Source organism: Mirounga angustirostris, unplaced genomic scaffold (genome assembly GCF_029215605.1).
Source record: "Mirounga angustirostris isolate CCGP_5_RB_7025 unplaced genomic scaffold, mMirAng1.0.hap1 SCAF_1, whole genome shotgun sequence".
NCBI lineage: Eukaryota > Metazoa > Chordata > Mammalia > Carnivora > Phocidae > Mirounga > Mirounga angustirostris.
Window position 1 is genome coordinate 57,647,547 of NW_026991709.1, and position 18,139 is coordinate 57,665,685.

The 18,139-nt window shown below is 39.5% G+C and overlaps 1 protein-coding gene across 1 annotated transcript in view; it reads right to left on the bottom strand.

Moving 5' to 3' along the window:
• Window positions 1-17,561, bottom strand: part of BTLA (B and T lymphocyte associated) — a 31,969-nt gene extending 14,408 nt beyond the window's left edge. Inside the window, exons 1-2 of the mRNA XM_045902861.3 lie at window positions 16,553-17,561; window positions 585-908 (exon numbers count right to left, since the gene is read on the bottom strand). Of these exons, the coding sequence (XP_045758817.2) occupies window positions 585-908; window positions 16,553-16,640 (412 nt within the window). The 5' untranslated portion in view covers window positions 16,641-17,561. The remainder of the gene's footprint in view (window positions 1-584; window positions 909-16,552) is intronic.
• Between the last annotated feature and the right edge of the window lie 578 nt (window positions 17,562-18,139).

Below are 18,139 nucleotides of genomic sequence, written 5' to 3' on the forward strand. Positions count from 1 at the left end.
CCCAGCTTAACCTCAACCTGTTTTCCTGATGTTTGAGCCTATTGAGGGCCTCTGGGAGAGACTGGGGAGGCAGCTAAAGCTATGAACATCCTCAAAACTCATCAGGGAGTCTGGTTTCTTTGTGTGCAGTTTGTTCTCTGTGCAATCTATGAATTATTAACAAGTGTATAATTGTCTGAGCACCACAAATATAATTTCAACTTTTATCAATAAAAGTTAAGGATTGGTAAGTAGAAGAAAAAAATAAAAGGAAAAGAAGACAAAGAATAGAGAGCTGTCTACTACTATTGGTATTCACTTGGTAATTTTTTCCGTATTTCAGTGGCCTAGTATTGGATTTATCAAATAAATGCTATACCCCTTAAAGGCAAGAACAATAACTTTTATTATATTTTTTCTCTATTTTTCTCTACCTCACCCCAAAATTACACACACACTTGCTCACACAGATCCCAATCTGAGGAGTGTGGCAACTTTCCGATTTACATGACTTCAGTGTGTAACATAAATGCTTGAGAATCTGGGTCCTCCTTTTCCTTAAAACATGATGAGAAAATATGAGATAGTCTTGGTGTAGAACTCACCTGTCACATTAATGGTTACTGAGTGGCTTTCAACAAGTCCAGATGAAAAATTTGCAGAACAGCGGTATGACCCGGTGTCACCAGGCAGCATGTGATTAAAATGCAGAATAAAAACTGAAATATTCTCATTTTCATTCCAGCTTGTGTATCCCTGAAGTTTATACCCAAGAGATAAACAGCTTTTTCCTTCGAGCTTGCACCAGATCACATTAGGTCTGTTAGTACAGTATTTCACAGGGCATTTCAGATCAAATGAATTCCCTGCTGAGATAGTGTATATGGAATATCTCTTTACATACAGTTGTTCATTACATGATTTTTCCCCTGAAAGATGAAAACAAAATTAAAATCAAATATGCTCTAGAAAGACCAGATATTTGCCACTCAACAGATTCTGCCAAAGGTTTCTCAAGTATGATTTTATAATTTTCCCAGATAACATTTTTTTAAAAAGATTTTATTTATTTATTTGACAGAGAGAGAGAGAGCTCACAAGCAGGTGGAGAGGCAGAGGGAGAAGCAGGCTCCCCACCAAGCAAGGAGACCAACATGGGGTTCAATCTCAGGACCCTGGGGTTATGACCTGAGCTGAAGGCAGATACTTAACCGACTGAGCCACCCAGCCACTCCAGATAACATTTTTCAGTATATTAACCCTTACTAGCAGAGTGTCTGGTACATAGTAGGCACACGATAAGTATTTGTTGAAAAAAATAATTTCCTCAATTGTTGAATAATTTCCTCAATTTCCAAAATATTACTGACATTTTTATTATTATAAAATGTTATTTTATTTTATTATTTTGTAGCTACTCCAATGGTAGCAAATAATAATAACAATTTTTGGTCAATAATTTATTATATTTCAGGGGCTGTTCAAAACACACTAAATAGGGATGCCTGGGTGGAGCTCAGTCGGTTAAGCGTCTGTCTTCAGCTTGGGTCATGATCCTGGGGTCCTGGGATCAAGCCCCACATCGGGCTCCCTGCTCAGCAGGGAGTCTGCTTCTCCCTCTCCCAGCCTGCCTGCCACTCATGCTTTCTCTCACCCCCCTCTCTCTCTCAAATTAATAAAATCTTAAAAAAAACACTTCAAATATTTTAACCCATTTAATCTTCACAACAAAAAAATATATTATTATGACACCTATCTTACAGAGGTAGTAAAACATTTGCCTAGAGTTATATGCTAATAAATAGGGGAATTAAGACTCAAACTCATACTAGAGTTCATTACTCTGTAAATCATTAACCATTACTCTGTTATTGTTTCTTGAGTAATAATCACATTTTCTATTACTAGCTCTGATATATTCCAATAAGTGGGAGAGAGGAACTTTTGTAGACAATTATTTCCCTATTATACTTGGCATTAGAAATATTCATTACTTGTTTCACAAAGGCTTTAGTGCTGCCTTGCAATTTTTTCCATGACTTTTTCTATGTAGGACACATGCAACTCAAGATAATTGTTGGAAGATAGGATGTTCTGACATAACATAAATGTTTTGTCTTCAAAGGGGGAGGAACAGCAATGCATCTCTTTTGGAAGTTCTGTCTTTTGGCCTAACATACAGGAAGTTGCCTCCTTTTGTTTTGGTGGGGAGAGCTTCCCCCTGGAAACAGATTTTCTGTTATCGTCTATGAACCTTCTGTTAGTAATTGTCAGTTGCATATAAAATCTGCAGCCAAGAAAAAAGAACTTTTAAAATGACCTGTTACTATTGAATAAGTTCTGTTACCCTTAACTTACCATGAAAGTATTTACTTGGAAACCTCAACATCTAGGATGTAACTGTGAACCAAGATACATGAAGAAGAATTATTCCCTAAACAAGCAAAACAGATATTGCAAGAACCCAAACTCATCTGACTTTATACATAATCTTTATAATTCCATTATCATTTCCTAATTAGCTTAGAGGGCATAATTGTGTTATATAATACAGAGTAATAACTATATTCATAATGAGAAGATTGAATCAACAAACAAAACCTTCAATAAGGCTTAATATATCTATTTTTTGAAACAAAGAAGAGCTCAATCCATTTTACAAAGAATTTCATCAGAAATGGTCATGTCAAAAACCATTTTGGCTCAAAAGGGGCAAACTTCAATTACTTAGAATGTATATTTATATGGAAGTATTCATTCTTTGATATTTGTTGGATTATATTGTCCCTTTGGAGACTCATGCACATGAGCAAGAAAAATGGCACCAATTTATGACAACCACTTAATTTTTTTGTATCAGTTACATCATGAGTGTATATAAATCATAGAATATTCTACTACTGAACTGACTCCCTGTGCTGGTAAAACAATAACTACAATCAGCCAGATTCCTTTTAGTTAAGAATGCTATAGTGGTTCATACATTTTTGTTTTTCCATTAGAGCTAAGGTCTTGAGAGTGTTTTCTCTTTAAGTTCCTTTCCCTACATCCTTATGTTTGTTTGTTTTCTTGGCTGTCTTTCCCCCTTTTGAACTACCCTCTCAGCAATATATCCAATACATCCCCTTCATTAATTTCTTTCACTCATCTCCAAGCGTTCTTCTGAACAGATGTATGTCTTACATCAGCATAACTGAGGTGATAGCCTAAACTAGCTTTTAAGGACAAAGCAGGCTAAGGGCAACTCGGATGTTGAGGTGAAAGACAGCTTTTGGCCCTGCCTTGTACACGCTGCTCTACTTAGCTGAATGTTCCACTTTATTTCTACACCCTTGCCAGCATAACTATTCTCATTTTAAGCTATTTCCTAACCTCCAAAAAACCTCTCAGTATAATTTCTGCTCACATCTCATCAACCTCTGTTCAGAAACCTGATTCAGTTTCCAGGAACCAGATTGAGAACTGTGGAGAACTTTCAGAAACTTGTAAATATTTTTATATTTATAAATGCATTGAAACCTCAAACAAGTTCACTTTAAGACTTACTAATTCAGTTGCTTCCAAAAATTCAAAATAAAAATGAAAGCAAACTAAAAGCCAATTTATAAGGATGAAGTTTTCAAAAACTTGAAGAGAAAGGGTAAGGTAATTTACCAAAAGGAAGTGCCTAACAATATAACACCTGGATGTGGTTAGACTTGCAACAAGAAAGCGAAGAGGCCAGAGGCTGAAAAGCCAAGTGAAACTCACATTTCCAGAACTCCATTCCTCCCCCTGAAGTTAATAGACTACCTCAGCCTCCTAACTTTGCTTTTCATATACCTGGATCTAGATAAGTCAGTCAGAGGTTATGGAGCCTAGAACTAACTCAGTGCCAACATTGTGGAAAACAACAAGATGGTTGTAGAAAAGGCCTTCCTGCCCTCAAGGAGCTTAGCATTTAATTGATGAGATGAGAGTAACTAACATAGCTACTTTCCCAGAATAAATTTACTATCTACCTTACCACTCTTTTTATCTTCAAATTCATCTGAGCTGAAAACAGGGCTCAGAGGGACCCTGGAAGTCCTCGTATGTTAATTGTTAGGGGGAGGTATAGAAATAAATAAGACAAGGTATCTTCCTTCAAGGGGCTTGCTTTCCAATGGGAAATAAAAATGCTTGACAGATGGGAGAATGAAATAACACTATAAAGAGGTGCAGACTTTGTTTGGGTGTGCAGAGGATTAACCTCAGCTGGGACTATTGGGACAAGGCTTAATGGAAAAGTTATATTTGAGCTGAACAGTAGTGAACGAGTAACCCTTCGATAATCAGAGCAGTTAAAGGGACAGGGGAGGTATTTTAAGACTGAGCACATGGAAGGGCAAAGGCAGAGAAGGAGGAATCTCATGGCAGATTCAGGGAATTGATACACACTTGGATCATGGGTTTCTCACATAGTGACGTGGAGACCACAGGTTGTTTCAGAATAAATGCAGTAAGCATTAAATGGGCCATGTTTAAACTCCACTTATTCACCACGAGAAAATACAGAGTCTGATTCTTCTGGGATATCTATAAAAGTCATGTAAATACCTAAAAACTAGAATAACCGTTCAGACATGGTTGCTCAAATACTCTCAAATACTAACATATTGTGTGATGTTGAGAAAGCTACCCAGTCTCCCTGGACCTCAATCTCTGTAAAACAGGATGAAAACAGGAAAATCCTTACCCACCATCCTCCCCTACACAAACACATCCACAACTTTACCTCCCTCAGTGTGTGACTGACACGATAACACCAGCTCTAAGTCTATGTTGCCTTTCCATTTAGCCATCAGGCTGTCACCCAATGCTAGTAGCCCAAGTGAACATCTCTTCTAGTCCCAGCCTATGTGGCTATGTGCATGGGGGGAGTGCACAGAGCAGGGTTAGGAGAGGAGGAGAGCCAGCTGATGGTCCTGACCACATCACTGACTCCCAGTGTCGTTGTGGAAACATCACTGGGGTTCCTGCATATTCTTATCCGCAGGGTGAGGATCACCGGCTACCACATTGGCTGGACAGGGATTTTTCTTGAATGGGGGAATGAATAGATTAATGCAGTCTTGCCAACAGGCATTAAAAGTCATCAAGAGGACTCGCTCTTTGTTCAAAGAGCGTATTAACACTTCCCATCCCCTTGAGACTCAAACGGATGTTTGTAGCTCAGGAAAGCTACACAGAACTAAGTGGCACAATTTGAATTCTCCATCAGACATCCATGTTGACACTTCGCTCATCCTGAATCACGCATGGCTGTTTCATGACATTCAGGAAATCAAAAGCTGTCCCTGGGGGGTTTGTCTTGTAAAAAAAGCATTTTCTAAACAGAGGTGAGGAACACAGTTGCTTTTGGATGGAATGTATCCGCCAACGTTAGTTTTTCCTGCTGTTATTCTCAAACATTCATAGCTAATGGTGGGGAATTTTCAATGTCAAAAATAATTCAAATAAACATATTCAGTAAAAGGATGAAACCTCTACCATCCTCTGGCTTTTGTATGATGAAGTATCTCTTTTTAAGTCACTAGAGGTTTCAGAAGACTTATAGTTTTTTTTTTTTTTTAAGATTGTATTTATTTATTTGAGAGGGAGAGAGAGATCTCCAGCGAGGTGAGGGGTGAAGGGAGAAGCAGACTCCCGCTGAGCAGGGAGCCCGATGCAGGGCTCAATCCCGGGACCCAGGATCATAACCTGAGACGAAAGCAGACGCTTAACTGACTGAGCCACCCAGGTGCCCTGGAAGACTTACATTTTATAAATCTTTATGAAAGCCATGACTGTGTATTATAGCATGCATATTCCATGACTAGGGTATACCTAGCATATTTGATGCCCAGAGTGCACCATTTCTAGCAACCCCCCTCCTCTATATGGAAAAATGTTTTCAGAGATCATGAGTTGAAACGAACAATAAAATGGCCAGAAAAGAAATGAAGACAGTGAATATTTCCTTTCATTGAACTTCATACATAAAACCATGGAAGATAAAAAATGTTTAAAATATTAAAATCAAAAAGGGAAAAATGCACCAAGTTATTTAATAGTTTTGTAACTACTTAAACAGTATGAACTTTCATCTTTTAGTTACAGTCTGATACAGTAGTCCATATAAATAATTTTCCAGTAGCTAATAAATGAATTTTATTAAAACTGAAATTCTACAAAAGATACAATTTAGGCAATGACTAAATTGTACCACAAATGTGAAGTTTTATTTTGATTCATTCTTTAATTTTATTTATTTATTTATTTATTTTTTAAAGATTTTATTTATTTATTTGAGAGAGAGAGAATGAGAGACAGAGAGCACGAGAGGGAAGTGGGCAGAGGGAGAAGCAGACCCCCCGCTGAGCAGGGAGCCCGATGTGGGACTCGATCCCAGGACTCCAGGATCATGACCTGAGCCGAAGGCAGTCGCCCAACCAACTGAGCCACCCAGGTGTCCTCATTCTTTAATTTTAAAACAACACTTTGAGGAGAACACATTTCAGTTGAAGTTTTAAACTTCAAAACTACAGTTCATACCTGAAAACAAATTACACCACACAGTTTGTCCTGTTTCACTTTTAGATTTTAAACAAATAAATATTCAAAGTGGTTGCATAGAATGAAAGCAATGAAATGGCTCACATTCTGTTTCTTTGGCTCCATATCACTGTGGTGGTGTTATTTATTTAAAATCTACTGTTGAAATGAAGAAATATGTAGGGGCTCAGGGATCAGAGACACAACACCTGAGCAAACTCAGGTGATTCTGGACATTATAAATTTACTCATGAAATGAACACACGAATCTGTATGTGTGTCCAGAGCCAACTTTGTAACTGGGAAATTCTCTGACTTAGCTTTTGTGTAGAATGCAATGTTTATCAAAGGCGAAGTACTAAAAATGTGCTAATTTGAAACTTACATACATATCATTCAAACCCAGGAATAACTATAGTAATTATTTAGAATTTAGACCAAAGATATTTTTGAGGGGAGGAGTATTTTATCACTGATATTATTCAGAATTGCTGGTATGTGGTGATAATTAAAAGTAGCTCTATTTGTGACATGGCCAGAACCTGGGAGCCCTCTTGGTTTCTTTCCTCTTTCCTGTCCCATTCTATCAGTCATCAAGTTAAATTGATTCAGCATCTAAAATGTCTTGCCAATTTGCTTCCATAAAACTGCCTTAATTTGGGTCTTATTTCCTTTCATGTGGATTATTGTCACAGCGCACCAACTAGTCTTCTACATTCCAAACTTGGCCTTGTTCCCCTCCACCCACCCCATTTATTCTCCACATCACTGTCACAGTTTTCATTCTCAAAATGAAAATCCAGTAGAAGGATTTTGTGCCTTAAACCCTTCAGAGACTCTTCAATGCCTGCAGGAAGTGTCCAGATTCCATCAAATAAAATTTAACCCCTACTTGCTTTTGCAAACTCACCCCACCCCCATCCTTCAGCAACCCAAGTCCACTGGACATCCCCCCACTCTGTGAGTGTCCCATGCTGTTCTATGTGACATGCAGCATTCCTTTATAATTAAATATGTGTTTATGCATCTGTCCTTCTATCAGGTCCATGACTTTCTTGATGAGATAGTACCTGTCTCTGCAGGACGAGGTGGGCTTAGTATGAAAGGAAGAAGGCCTGAAGTAGCCTGAGACTGAACAAAGAGAGCTCAGGAAGAGAAAAATTTCCTGTTCACAACTCTGACTAATGCTATCTATGCATTAAGGGAGCAGAGCAGACACATCTGAGCTATTACAAAGGTGGCCTACAGGGCACTGAGGTGAAGAAGAATGCATCTCAACATACCCCATAGTGGTTAAGCTGTAACCACTAAAGAAAAATTAGACCTTGCAAGTATACAGTGTGGGAAGGCCTGATTTATGTCCACTGAGGGGTGATATTCAAAATATTTAACAAGTGATACTCTGTGGTCATCCAGACACCTGGATCAGCCAGCCAATCAGAAAGATATGCCAGCCACAAATAACCCCACGGGCCAGTACCTTCCAGTTGAGCAAGTGTAGCTGCAGGTGTAAATACCATCAGGAGCCAGGGAGGGTAGGTAATTTGTGAAGCCTATTAGCTCATAAAAAAAATAGCTTCATGATTATGAATCATATGTGAAGTACAATTATTTCTAATTTTTAAAGACCATGCACCTTGATTATAACTGTTACCACGAGGAAAATCCCAACTGAGACTCACTCTTGCTCCACTGAAAAATTCTTACACATGCATGGAAAGTTCAAAACGATTACATTTACTGAAAGAAATGAATGACTGTAATGAGTGCAGACTGCCTTGATTTGAGCTATGACAGAGTTAAACATAAAAGTGTCAATAGAAGATGTGGTCCATATATACAACGGAATATTACTCAGCCATCAGAAAGAATGAATACCCAACTTTTACATCAACATGGATGGGACTGGAGGAGATTATGCTAAGTGAAATAAGTCAAGCAGAGAAAGTCAATTATCATATGGTTTCACTCATATGTGGAACATAAGGAATAGCATGGAGGACATTAGGGGAAGGAAGGGAAAAATGAAGGGGGGTAATCGGAGGGGGAGATGAACCATGAGAGACTATGGACTCTGAGAAACAAACTGAGGGTTCTAGAGGGAAGGGGGTGGGGGATGGGTTAGCCCCAAGATGGGTATTAAGGAGGGCACGTACTGCATGGAGCACTGGGTGTTACACACAAACAATGAATCATGGAACACTACATCAAAAACTAATGATGTAATGTATGGTGACTAACATAACATAATAAGATTAAATTAAATTAAAAAAGTGTCAATAAATAATATTTGAAAACCACAATGATCATGAAAGGTGTAATACATCAATAATTTTCTGTGGTGTGAAGCAGGATTTCAGCTTCTGTCAGAAGATACCATGATAGACAAACACAGAAAAAACTCCAAAACTTAGGTACATGGTGAGGAGACTACAGAAAGAGGGAAGTCTTCAGACTTAGGAGGAAAACAAGTCTCCCGAGGAGGAAAACAAACTTTCCCGGTGGTATTATCTGCCTTACTTTCGAGGGCCAGAGTGGTGGACAGCAGGGGAGATCTGATGACCCCCAGGGAAGGGAAGCAAGTGCCTGTTCCCCTGCAAATTGGTATAGGTTCAGGGGTCCCCTGGGGCAGTAGGTTGAACAAAGTCAAGACCAACTCATGCACAGCAATGGCAGCCATGGAATCACACAGCAGAGGTTCTGAAAGGTTCCTGGACACCTTAAGGAATCACATGCACTGCATCAGAAAGCCCATGTGGTACACTCCTGACCATAAACTAGCCAGCATAGACTCCGCAAATCATGAGGTGACATGAGATGAAGTGTTGAAATGCAGACATCACTGATTTCATATATTCTGCAGTGTGCATTAAGCTTACCACTTTAACTCTGGTAAACAAACCTCCTACATAAGTCAGATATCCCCAGAAGTGCTAGGAACACCTGGGAAACTTGATGTATGCGTGCAAGATTAAAACAGAGCTTCTATTGTAAAGAGTGACCATTGGTAATCTAAGCCAAACCCTGTGTCATGATCTCAGGGGTACAATGAAAACTGAGAGCCTCAGTCCCTACCATGGATGAGAGATATTCACATACATCTACCTGACAAACAACATGCCATGTAATATGGATCCAAGACATAGATACAGTATGAAATAATAGTTCAGGTTTTTCTTCTTCTCTGTGGATATTGTCTAATATTGGTCTTTATTTTTTTATTTTTTTACAGGAAGAAAAGCTTTGTTGAATAGTGGACCTCTTAATTGCTAGTAATCTCAGTGCTTACAATCTTACTCAAAAAACCAAAGAACTTTAAAAGGCCAAATTGAATACTTGACACACAGACACACAAACAAAAGTCAGTGGTTTCTTGGTGGTATTGGTCTTTAGAAGGGGATGGGCATCTCTTCCCTGTCTAAAAACACACATGCAAACATGCACACATAGAGAGAAAGAGAGAGAGAGACTCACATTAACGTAAAGTTCCTTTAGAAAAATGGAACTGGAAAGAATTAAAGAATTAACTTCACGACAAGAATGCACATGGTATGAATCCAAATTCATTCCCATGGCTTAAAAAACAAAGGACAAGAAATGAGAAAATTGAGAGGATTTTCACAATCATCTCTATTACCATTTCCTCCTTAAAAGTCTCATTGTACCAGTATGTGAAAACTTTAAGTTTGCTTTCATGTGGTATTTATTTAGCACACTTTGAAGCAATTTCTTTTAGGGCTAGAATTTCTCATTCTGTGATATGACTATTTGGGGGAAAATTTGAAGACTATCTTTTCAATCTCATTTTATTGAGCAGTATAAGACTTTAAGCCATTTCTTGGTTTTATCTAGTTTGGGATAAGTCTAAAATTGTTTTGTCTTGAAATAGTCATTTTAGTATTTGCCATAGCTTTGTCTAACAGTCAGCAAAGCTCACAAAGTACCTGTGCCATTTCCTCTCCTTGAGATATTAAAAGACAGGACCCACAGAGAGTATTAGCCGTCCTCAAGTCACACAGCACATGGATAGCGGCATAACTCACATTTGGGGGATCACCTCCAGAATCACTGCTTCACATTCATTGTCACTTGCTCACAGGCACACAGCACCTCATATTATCAAAGTGCTGCAGACCCACCCTAGATCCTCCTGATGGGGGGGAAGATAAGGACGTAACTAATATTTCTGAGTTCTTATAATGTGATTTTCACTCTTAGGTACCATACATATATCGTTTCATTTGATCCTTAAAATCTTATCAGGCACTTAGAGTTGTTATCTTAATTTTTAAGCTGGAAAAACGAAGTATTAGAGAAGCTAAGCCACTTACTGAAGACAACCAGCTGCTGGGAGTCCGAGCCAAGACCAGGACTTGAGCCCAGACCTGGCTAACTCCAAAGCGAAAGCTCTTATCTGCCGGTAGTTGTGGAAGTAAATGAGAACACATAGCAAAAGTTCTTAGCATTGTGCTTGGCTCGTAATAGACAACAAAAAAATACCGGGTATTATTATTCCTTAGGATGGATTTAGGGAAGTGGCACAGTAGTTGAGCAAAGCCTGCAGGTGGCAGAGACAAGATGGAAACCAGAAGGTCTGCCCCAAGTACCTCTGCTCTGAGCAGTTATTCCCAGCTGAGTCAAGGATCAGCAGTCATGCATAATGACTGGCGTATGCATTGGGCAAACAAATATAATAGAGATAGAAAAGGCAGTATATCCCATAGAAAAATGTCCTTTTGTATGATAGATGAAATCCTACAAAATTATACTAACCAGGGGCGCCTGGGTAGCTCAGTCAGTTGTGTCTGACTCTTGATTTTGGCTCAGGTCATGATCTCAGGGTCATGAGATCGAGCCCCATGTCGGGGTTCACACTGGGCATGGAGCCTGCTTATGATTCTCTCTCTCTCTCTGTGCCCCTCCCCCCTCTAAAAAATAATAAAAAGAAAAAAAGAAGAAAGAATTACTCTAACCAGCAAGGCTGGCCTTGGTCAAAAGTGGGAAGTAAAAATACCTTTGTCTTTATATACTTTTCCAAGCTTTCTTTCAGTAACTCCTCCATTACATCTCTACCAAATGACAAATGTCCCCTTGTGGTTCTACCCTACTGGTCACTGACCACAGCCAAAGGATTCACACGTGTTCCATTTCTGCAGAGTTCTGCCCACCCCATTTGACAAGAATGAGTATCTAGTAGAGTGTTGGTTGGCCAATTCTGCAATTCTCTCTGTGGAGTAGCAAACGTTTTTAGCCAGTTTAGTGAGCCCTAAAGAACAATGATTCATATCGACAATTTAGACAATAGTTCCAGAAGACTTTGACCACCTGCTCCCGGGAGGCCCTGTCCTTCAGAAATGCTAGGCCCTCTACCTTGATCACAGTGCCTTCTGGAAGAAAAGCAGCACAGAAAAACTTAGAAGCATACCTTAGAAGCTGTGGCCAGTAGCATCAAAGAGAGACTTTGTCATTGCATCAGAAATCAACATAAGTATTTCTAAATATTGCCTTCAGTGATAATGTGGTTACTTGGGATGCTCAGGGTAAGCATGGGTTCTGTGTTGCTGTAAAGACACAGGGAACGTCTGCCTCTACTTCTCTCTCAGGTACTTCCTCCCCTTCCTAATGCACTCTACCACAGAGATCACACTGAGATTCACTGGCATTTTCAAAGCCCTAGAAGATAATTAACAATATCCATGTGAGCAGAAACTGCCAGCTGTTCCGCAATATTAATTCTCCTCTTCTAAATGGTAGAAGAAAATTAAATAAGGCCACAACCACCCAGCTAGAACCTAAGTGCCCCAGCCTGCCTTATAACCACTTCTGGACAATGAGCTGCTAATGACATTTGTGAGTTCCAGGTTGTGTTCACAAGATAAATATGGCTAACAGGAAGGAGAAAAGGAGAAGTTAGCTCTACCCGCTAAACTTGGGGTTTCCCTATGACTGGCCCAGATGGCCGTTCCAACACTCTCCTGGACTCTGTTCAAAGTGAGCCTCAAATTAGACAAGTATAGATTCTGAGCATTTGAGAATGATACCCCTGCACATGTGGGCACAAGCACACCGTAATTGCTTCCATAGAGACAAGCATGTAAATCAGAGGCCATGACCATGAAAGGATAGGTGGGTAAGACTGAGCTTATTTTGAGGTAAGGGAATGGAGGCTATTAGAAAAGAGAAGCAAAGTGCATACGATAGAACAGCTCACAAAGGCAATGTCACTGGAGTCACATGACGATCAAAGCTTTGTTATCGCTTGGTAACTGTGGATGATTGTAGATAATGATATCAAGAGTTATTTATAGACAACTTTTCTCAACCCCAAACAAGAGATGGCCTCCCAAGCCTACTTGAAGGGAATTATCAAGCTAAATTTTGGACTAAAAGAACATTATTAGCTAAAGTGACACAGCACTTAATGATGCATCAAGTAAATCAGAGGAAGTCCTCAAGATATAAAGGTTAAAATTAATGTGTTCTAAGTGTTGTATAGAATTAATTCACTTACTGCAGCAACCCTATAAGATCAGTGTCAATATTGTCCCCATTGCTGAGATGAGGAAACAGAACCAGAGAGGTTACAGTCACAGTAAATGGCAGAGAGGGGACAGTAATCCAGGTGGTCTGGCTCTAGTCCCTGATCCTAACTACTCTGCCACTGCCTTTCCAAGAAACACAGCAAAAGATGGATTTAATTTGGCAACCTGATTAGGAAGACCTTTGAACATTTTTCCTTCAACAATTTGGAACTCGTAAGTAAAGATGAAACTCACAAATAATGAAAATTAAGTAGGAAAGCCCCAGGAGAGCAAGATAAGCAGCATTTGACTTCAACACTACAACAGAGGAAATTTTGATAGTGGGACAGAGGAAGCAACAATTAAAGACTCAGGGTTAGGAAAGCCTATTCAAGGCTCTCATCAGCACACAGGTTAATCTTTTCATGCCTTAATCCAGGAAGTCCTTTAGCTGCAGACTATTTTCCTAGACATTTACGTAAAAGATAATCATATTATGTGGCAGGCATTTTGGTAATAACAATACACAAGCATTTGGCAGAAGAATGAGTTCTACCTCCAGCACACTGGGTACACATTTCAATAGGAACAAATAGCTAGAGCTATGACATTAAGCCTGAAAAAGACACTGTGTTATCAAAAAGAAACTTCAAAAAATGATAGGTGCGGAGCACTTTCTGCCCTGTTTTTGCTCTGACCCAAGGATATGGCCAGTTCCCAGTGAAGGGACAATCTGAGTGGGATGTGGGGTACGGATCCATGGACCATACTCAACTATCATAGTGAAGGAGAAAGAGGACATAGACAAGTGCCAAATGGAGACTCAGACCTAACTAATGTGTTCTTGATGGAGCCAAACCATAAGTGGCCTCTGGTACTAGATCAGATTAGGATTTATTTATTTTTTTTTATCACAATAAGCAGCGGTCAGTCAAAGATTTCCTACTGTCTTCATTTCAGGCCATATATAGTGCCAAGTGGTACCCAGACATTAACTGCAGGACTCCGGCCTGCTTGAAGACGGAATCCTTGGTTGATCCTCAACTGAACAAGTGGTCCAAAGCCTCGCAGCTGCGAGCTGCTCCCTGGTGATGCATCTCCACTTGTGGCCTCGTTCTTCCCAGTATAATCTGCCCATCTGTGCATGAAAGGAAGGTGCGGACGCCTTTATTCCTTTCATCAAGACAGAGATCGAAATCATAGCCAGATACCAAGGGGCAGAGTTCCCTCTAATTTTTTTTTTTTTTTGAGAAACACAAAAAGCAAGCAAGCATAATTTTATTATAAAGAAGAACCTTAAACAAGAAGTTTATAGGAATATAACATTTTTTTCCAACCTTATGGTAGATGCAGCCTCATTCCTGAGAAGAGGCACACAGATCTCATATTGCTTTTAAGTGGAGAGAAAGAAATCCATAAAAATTAAAGAAAAATTAAATTAAAAATTAAAAAAATATTTAGACATTTTGAAACGGTGCCAGTGTAAAGAACTCAGTAATTTAGTAAATCACAGAAAATCCCCAAGATAAATAGGTTAAAATTAATGTGGTTTTAAGGAATGGAGCCATCAGCTCTGTCTGGGAGAACAATTCTCACTAAACATTTATCTCAACCTATATCTTAAATTTAATGCAAGTAATGCTTCAATCTATCAACTGCTTTACAGTGAACCTGGTTGGCACTTTGAGGCTTTCCATTTCATTTTCCAAATAATTTGATTCTCTATAGTTGGGGTCAAATATATTGTGCAGTGTATTTTATTTATTCACTTTTTTTTTTAAGCTTTAAAAGCTCAACTATTTAAAACGATAACATTAACACTTATTTCCCATTTAACTGAATTTTGTGGGGGGTGCTTGGTGAAAATAATAGCAGCAAAACACCATTAACATTTACCAGCTTTTATTATGTGCACTTATTATACCAGGCACTTCACCCATATTATTGCATTTATAGTCTTCACAATAGGCCCATATTTTAGGTATAATTATTATCTCTATCTTACAAGTGAGGAGACTAAGGCTAAGAGAGGATAAGAAACTTCACCAAGGTCACACAGTAAGTGGCAGAGCCAGTAAACAAACCCAGTCTTAACCTCCCTGGCCCCAGTCTAGCTTTGTAAACACATTGGGAGGGGAATAGAAATTGTACCCCACTCCCAGTGTGATACAGCACTGAACATTCTTTTTTTAAAGATTTTATTTATTCATTTGACAGAGAGAGAACATAAGCAGAGGAAGGGGCAGAGGGACAGGGAGAAGCAGACTTCCTGCTGAGCAGGGAGCCCGATGCAGGACTCAATCCCAGGACCCTGGGATCATGACCTGAGCCGAAGGCAGACACTTAACCGACTGAGCCACCCAGGCGCCCCAGCACTGAACATTATTTTCCTCAATTTCACAGAGGATAGTTTATGTGCTCTTCAAATTGGTATGAATTCTATTTAATATATGACTCCAGTTATAGCTGTGTGATTTTAGGCATCTGATGGAAAATTAAAAACCCAGCCAGCCATCTAAGAACCTCATCAATGTAAATTACTCGCACACATAACAATGCTTAGGTGCCTGGGAATTTTTATTCTGCACCTGGTCGTGTGTCATCCTAACATCCACGGAGACAAATTCCAAACCAAGCAGTTCCAGAATTTAAGATGACATTCTAGAGGATTTCAGTCACCATATTTTCCAGCTTAAAACCACAGCACACAAACTGATAAGAGTATGTGTGTTTGTGGGAATAACCAGGCAGAAGATTTGAAATCAGACCTGAGAAAATCAGAAACTTCTGCTAGCTGTTTACAGTCTTTCAATATATGGGCCCCTGTGTCCATGTAAGGAAGAAAATGAACTCACTAGAAGGAAGAAATTGCTTTTTTGCCCTCATAAAATCTTTGCAGAGGTGGCCACACATCATCTATGCAGACCTCAAGCTGTTTTCTATGCCACATGACACCCAAGTAGGAACCGTTCTCTTTGAGCCTAATAGAAACAATGACAGAATGCTCTGATCCTCGATTTCTGAGCATTTTCTCATTCGGTATTCTCCAGGCACACACCCCACTGAGGCAAATAGGGCAACTCTATTTAGTGACATTACTCAAGAGTAACCACAGAGTCAGGTACAAGCCCGGTTATCCAACACCCATCCAGCTGAACACTGCAGCACTCTGTTTGCCTCTGTCTCGAAAAGCTAAGCTATTCAATCATCAGGATGGCATCCAGAGCATTTTTGCTAGAAGTAGTGATAAATTTGTACCTTATTTATAACATCTGCCCAATTCTCTTTCCTCACCATCGGAACATGTTTTTTAAGAAAATCAGCCAAGCTATGACTTGAAAACCATGCTCTTGTTTGGTTGATGTTCTAGAACGTGCTCAGTGAGCAAATCTCACTACATGTTTCATCCACCATTATCCACTTGACATTGCAAGCGAGGCAGTCCCTCCACCACCCCCTGGGAAAAAAACAAGAGATTATCTACATAGGTGCCTTACCGTTGATACTCCAGATGCCCAGATGTGGGATCAGGAAGAACACCCCACACAATTTCCCAATTCCAAGCATGCCAGGCAACGTCTTCATTTCCTGTGCATATCAGGGACAGAAAAACTTCACAGGTAGACTTCTCTTCCTCCCTTGAATTCTTCAGGATTGGACCAGGTTACCTACCTCAGTGACATCAGTGAAATAAGTAAAGAAGAGCAAAGAGGTGGCAGAAGACAGTAGGAAGAGCCTGAATCGTGTGTGAAACGAAGTGAACAGAAAGACGATGTGGCACTATATTCTGTGGTTTTTGCTGCTCGTCAAATCGGCTGTTCACTTTCAAACACTGATCTGCAGAGCGGCTCCGTCCTTAACTTCTCCTTCCGCTTTACCACCCTTTCTGCCCCACATTGAGGTTTTTCTCATTCAAAGTTCAGTGACATGAAAAATCAAACTCTAAAGAAATCTATATTGTTGCAATCTTTAGGTTGAGATTTTAATCAAATTAAGGTCAGGGAATTCATGGTAAAAAGTACCTATGGTAAGTATGCCTTTTCCCCCTTTTCATAGCTTGAGATTATGAAACTTCTTTTATGTAAAAGGTTTTAGATTTTTCTTCCTAAACATCATGTCATGGCAAGATTAGAATGCTTATTGTGATTATACCAGTGATTTATCTGAGGTTATGGAGAATATGAGTGACAGGAAGCACTTCCTCAACAGATGAGGGAAGGGCAGGTGTCTTTAATCTGTAGATAAATATCAATGGAACAAGATCATCGTTAATATTAGCTACATGTTCTCTCTCTAAATAATAAAGTTCCGAGCTAAATGACATCTTGAATATCAGTTAAAAGAAACTTTCATTTTCAACATTTTTCATGTGGGTATTGTCTGGATGAAATAGAAGAGAAGCAACAAAAGGAAGAAATGGAAAAGTTCAAGATCAGATAGCTCAGGGTCAAGGTGGACTGTTTTCTCCAAGGCCACTTGTAATAATTAGCTGTGCTTCTAATTTTATATATTTATATATATATATATATTTAAGAATATATATATATTAAATATATATATATATTTAAGATTTTATTTTTTTATTTGAGAGTGAGAGAGAGAGAGCATGAGTCAGGTGAGGGGCAGAGGGAGAAGCAGACTCCCCACCAAGCAGGAAGCTGGACCTGGGGTTCAATTCCGGGACTCCAGGATCATGACCTGAGCCGAAGGCAGACGCTTAACCAACTGAGCCACCCAGGCACCCCTGTGCTTCTAATTATGGGAGCTAATTAAATTCACCCATTTGAGATTCCAAATGGGAAATCTAGATTTGTGATATCTGTGGTCATTGACAAAAGCTGATTTTGTAAGTCTTTCTCCTGGAGGCTGGTGATTTTCTTCCAAGGCCGAACTTCAATGGTTCTAAGTACATAAGTTTAAAAAAACAGTTATCGGGCGCCTGGGTGGCTCAGATGGTTAAGCGTCTGCCTTCGGCTCAGGTCATGATCCCAGGGTCCTGGGATCGAGTCCCGCATCGGGCTCTCTGCTCCTTGGGAGCCTGCTTCTCCCTCTGCCTCTCTCTCTCTCTCTTTCTCTCTCTCTGT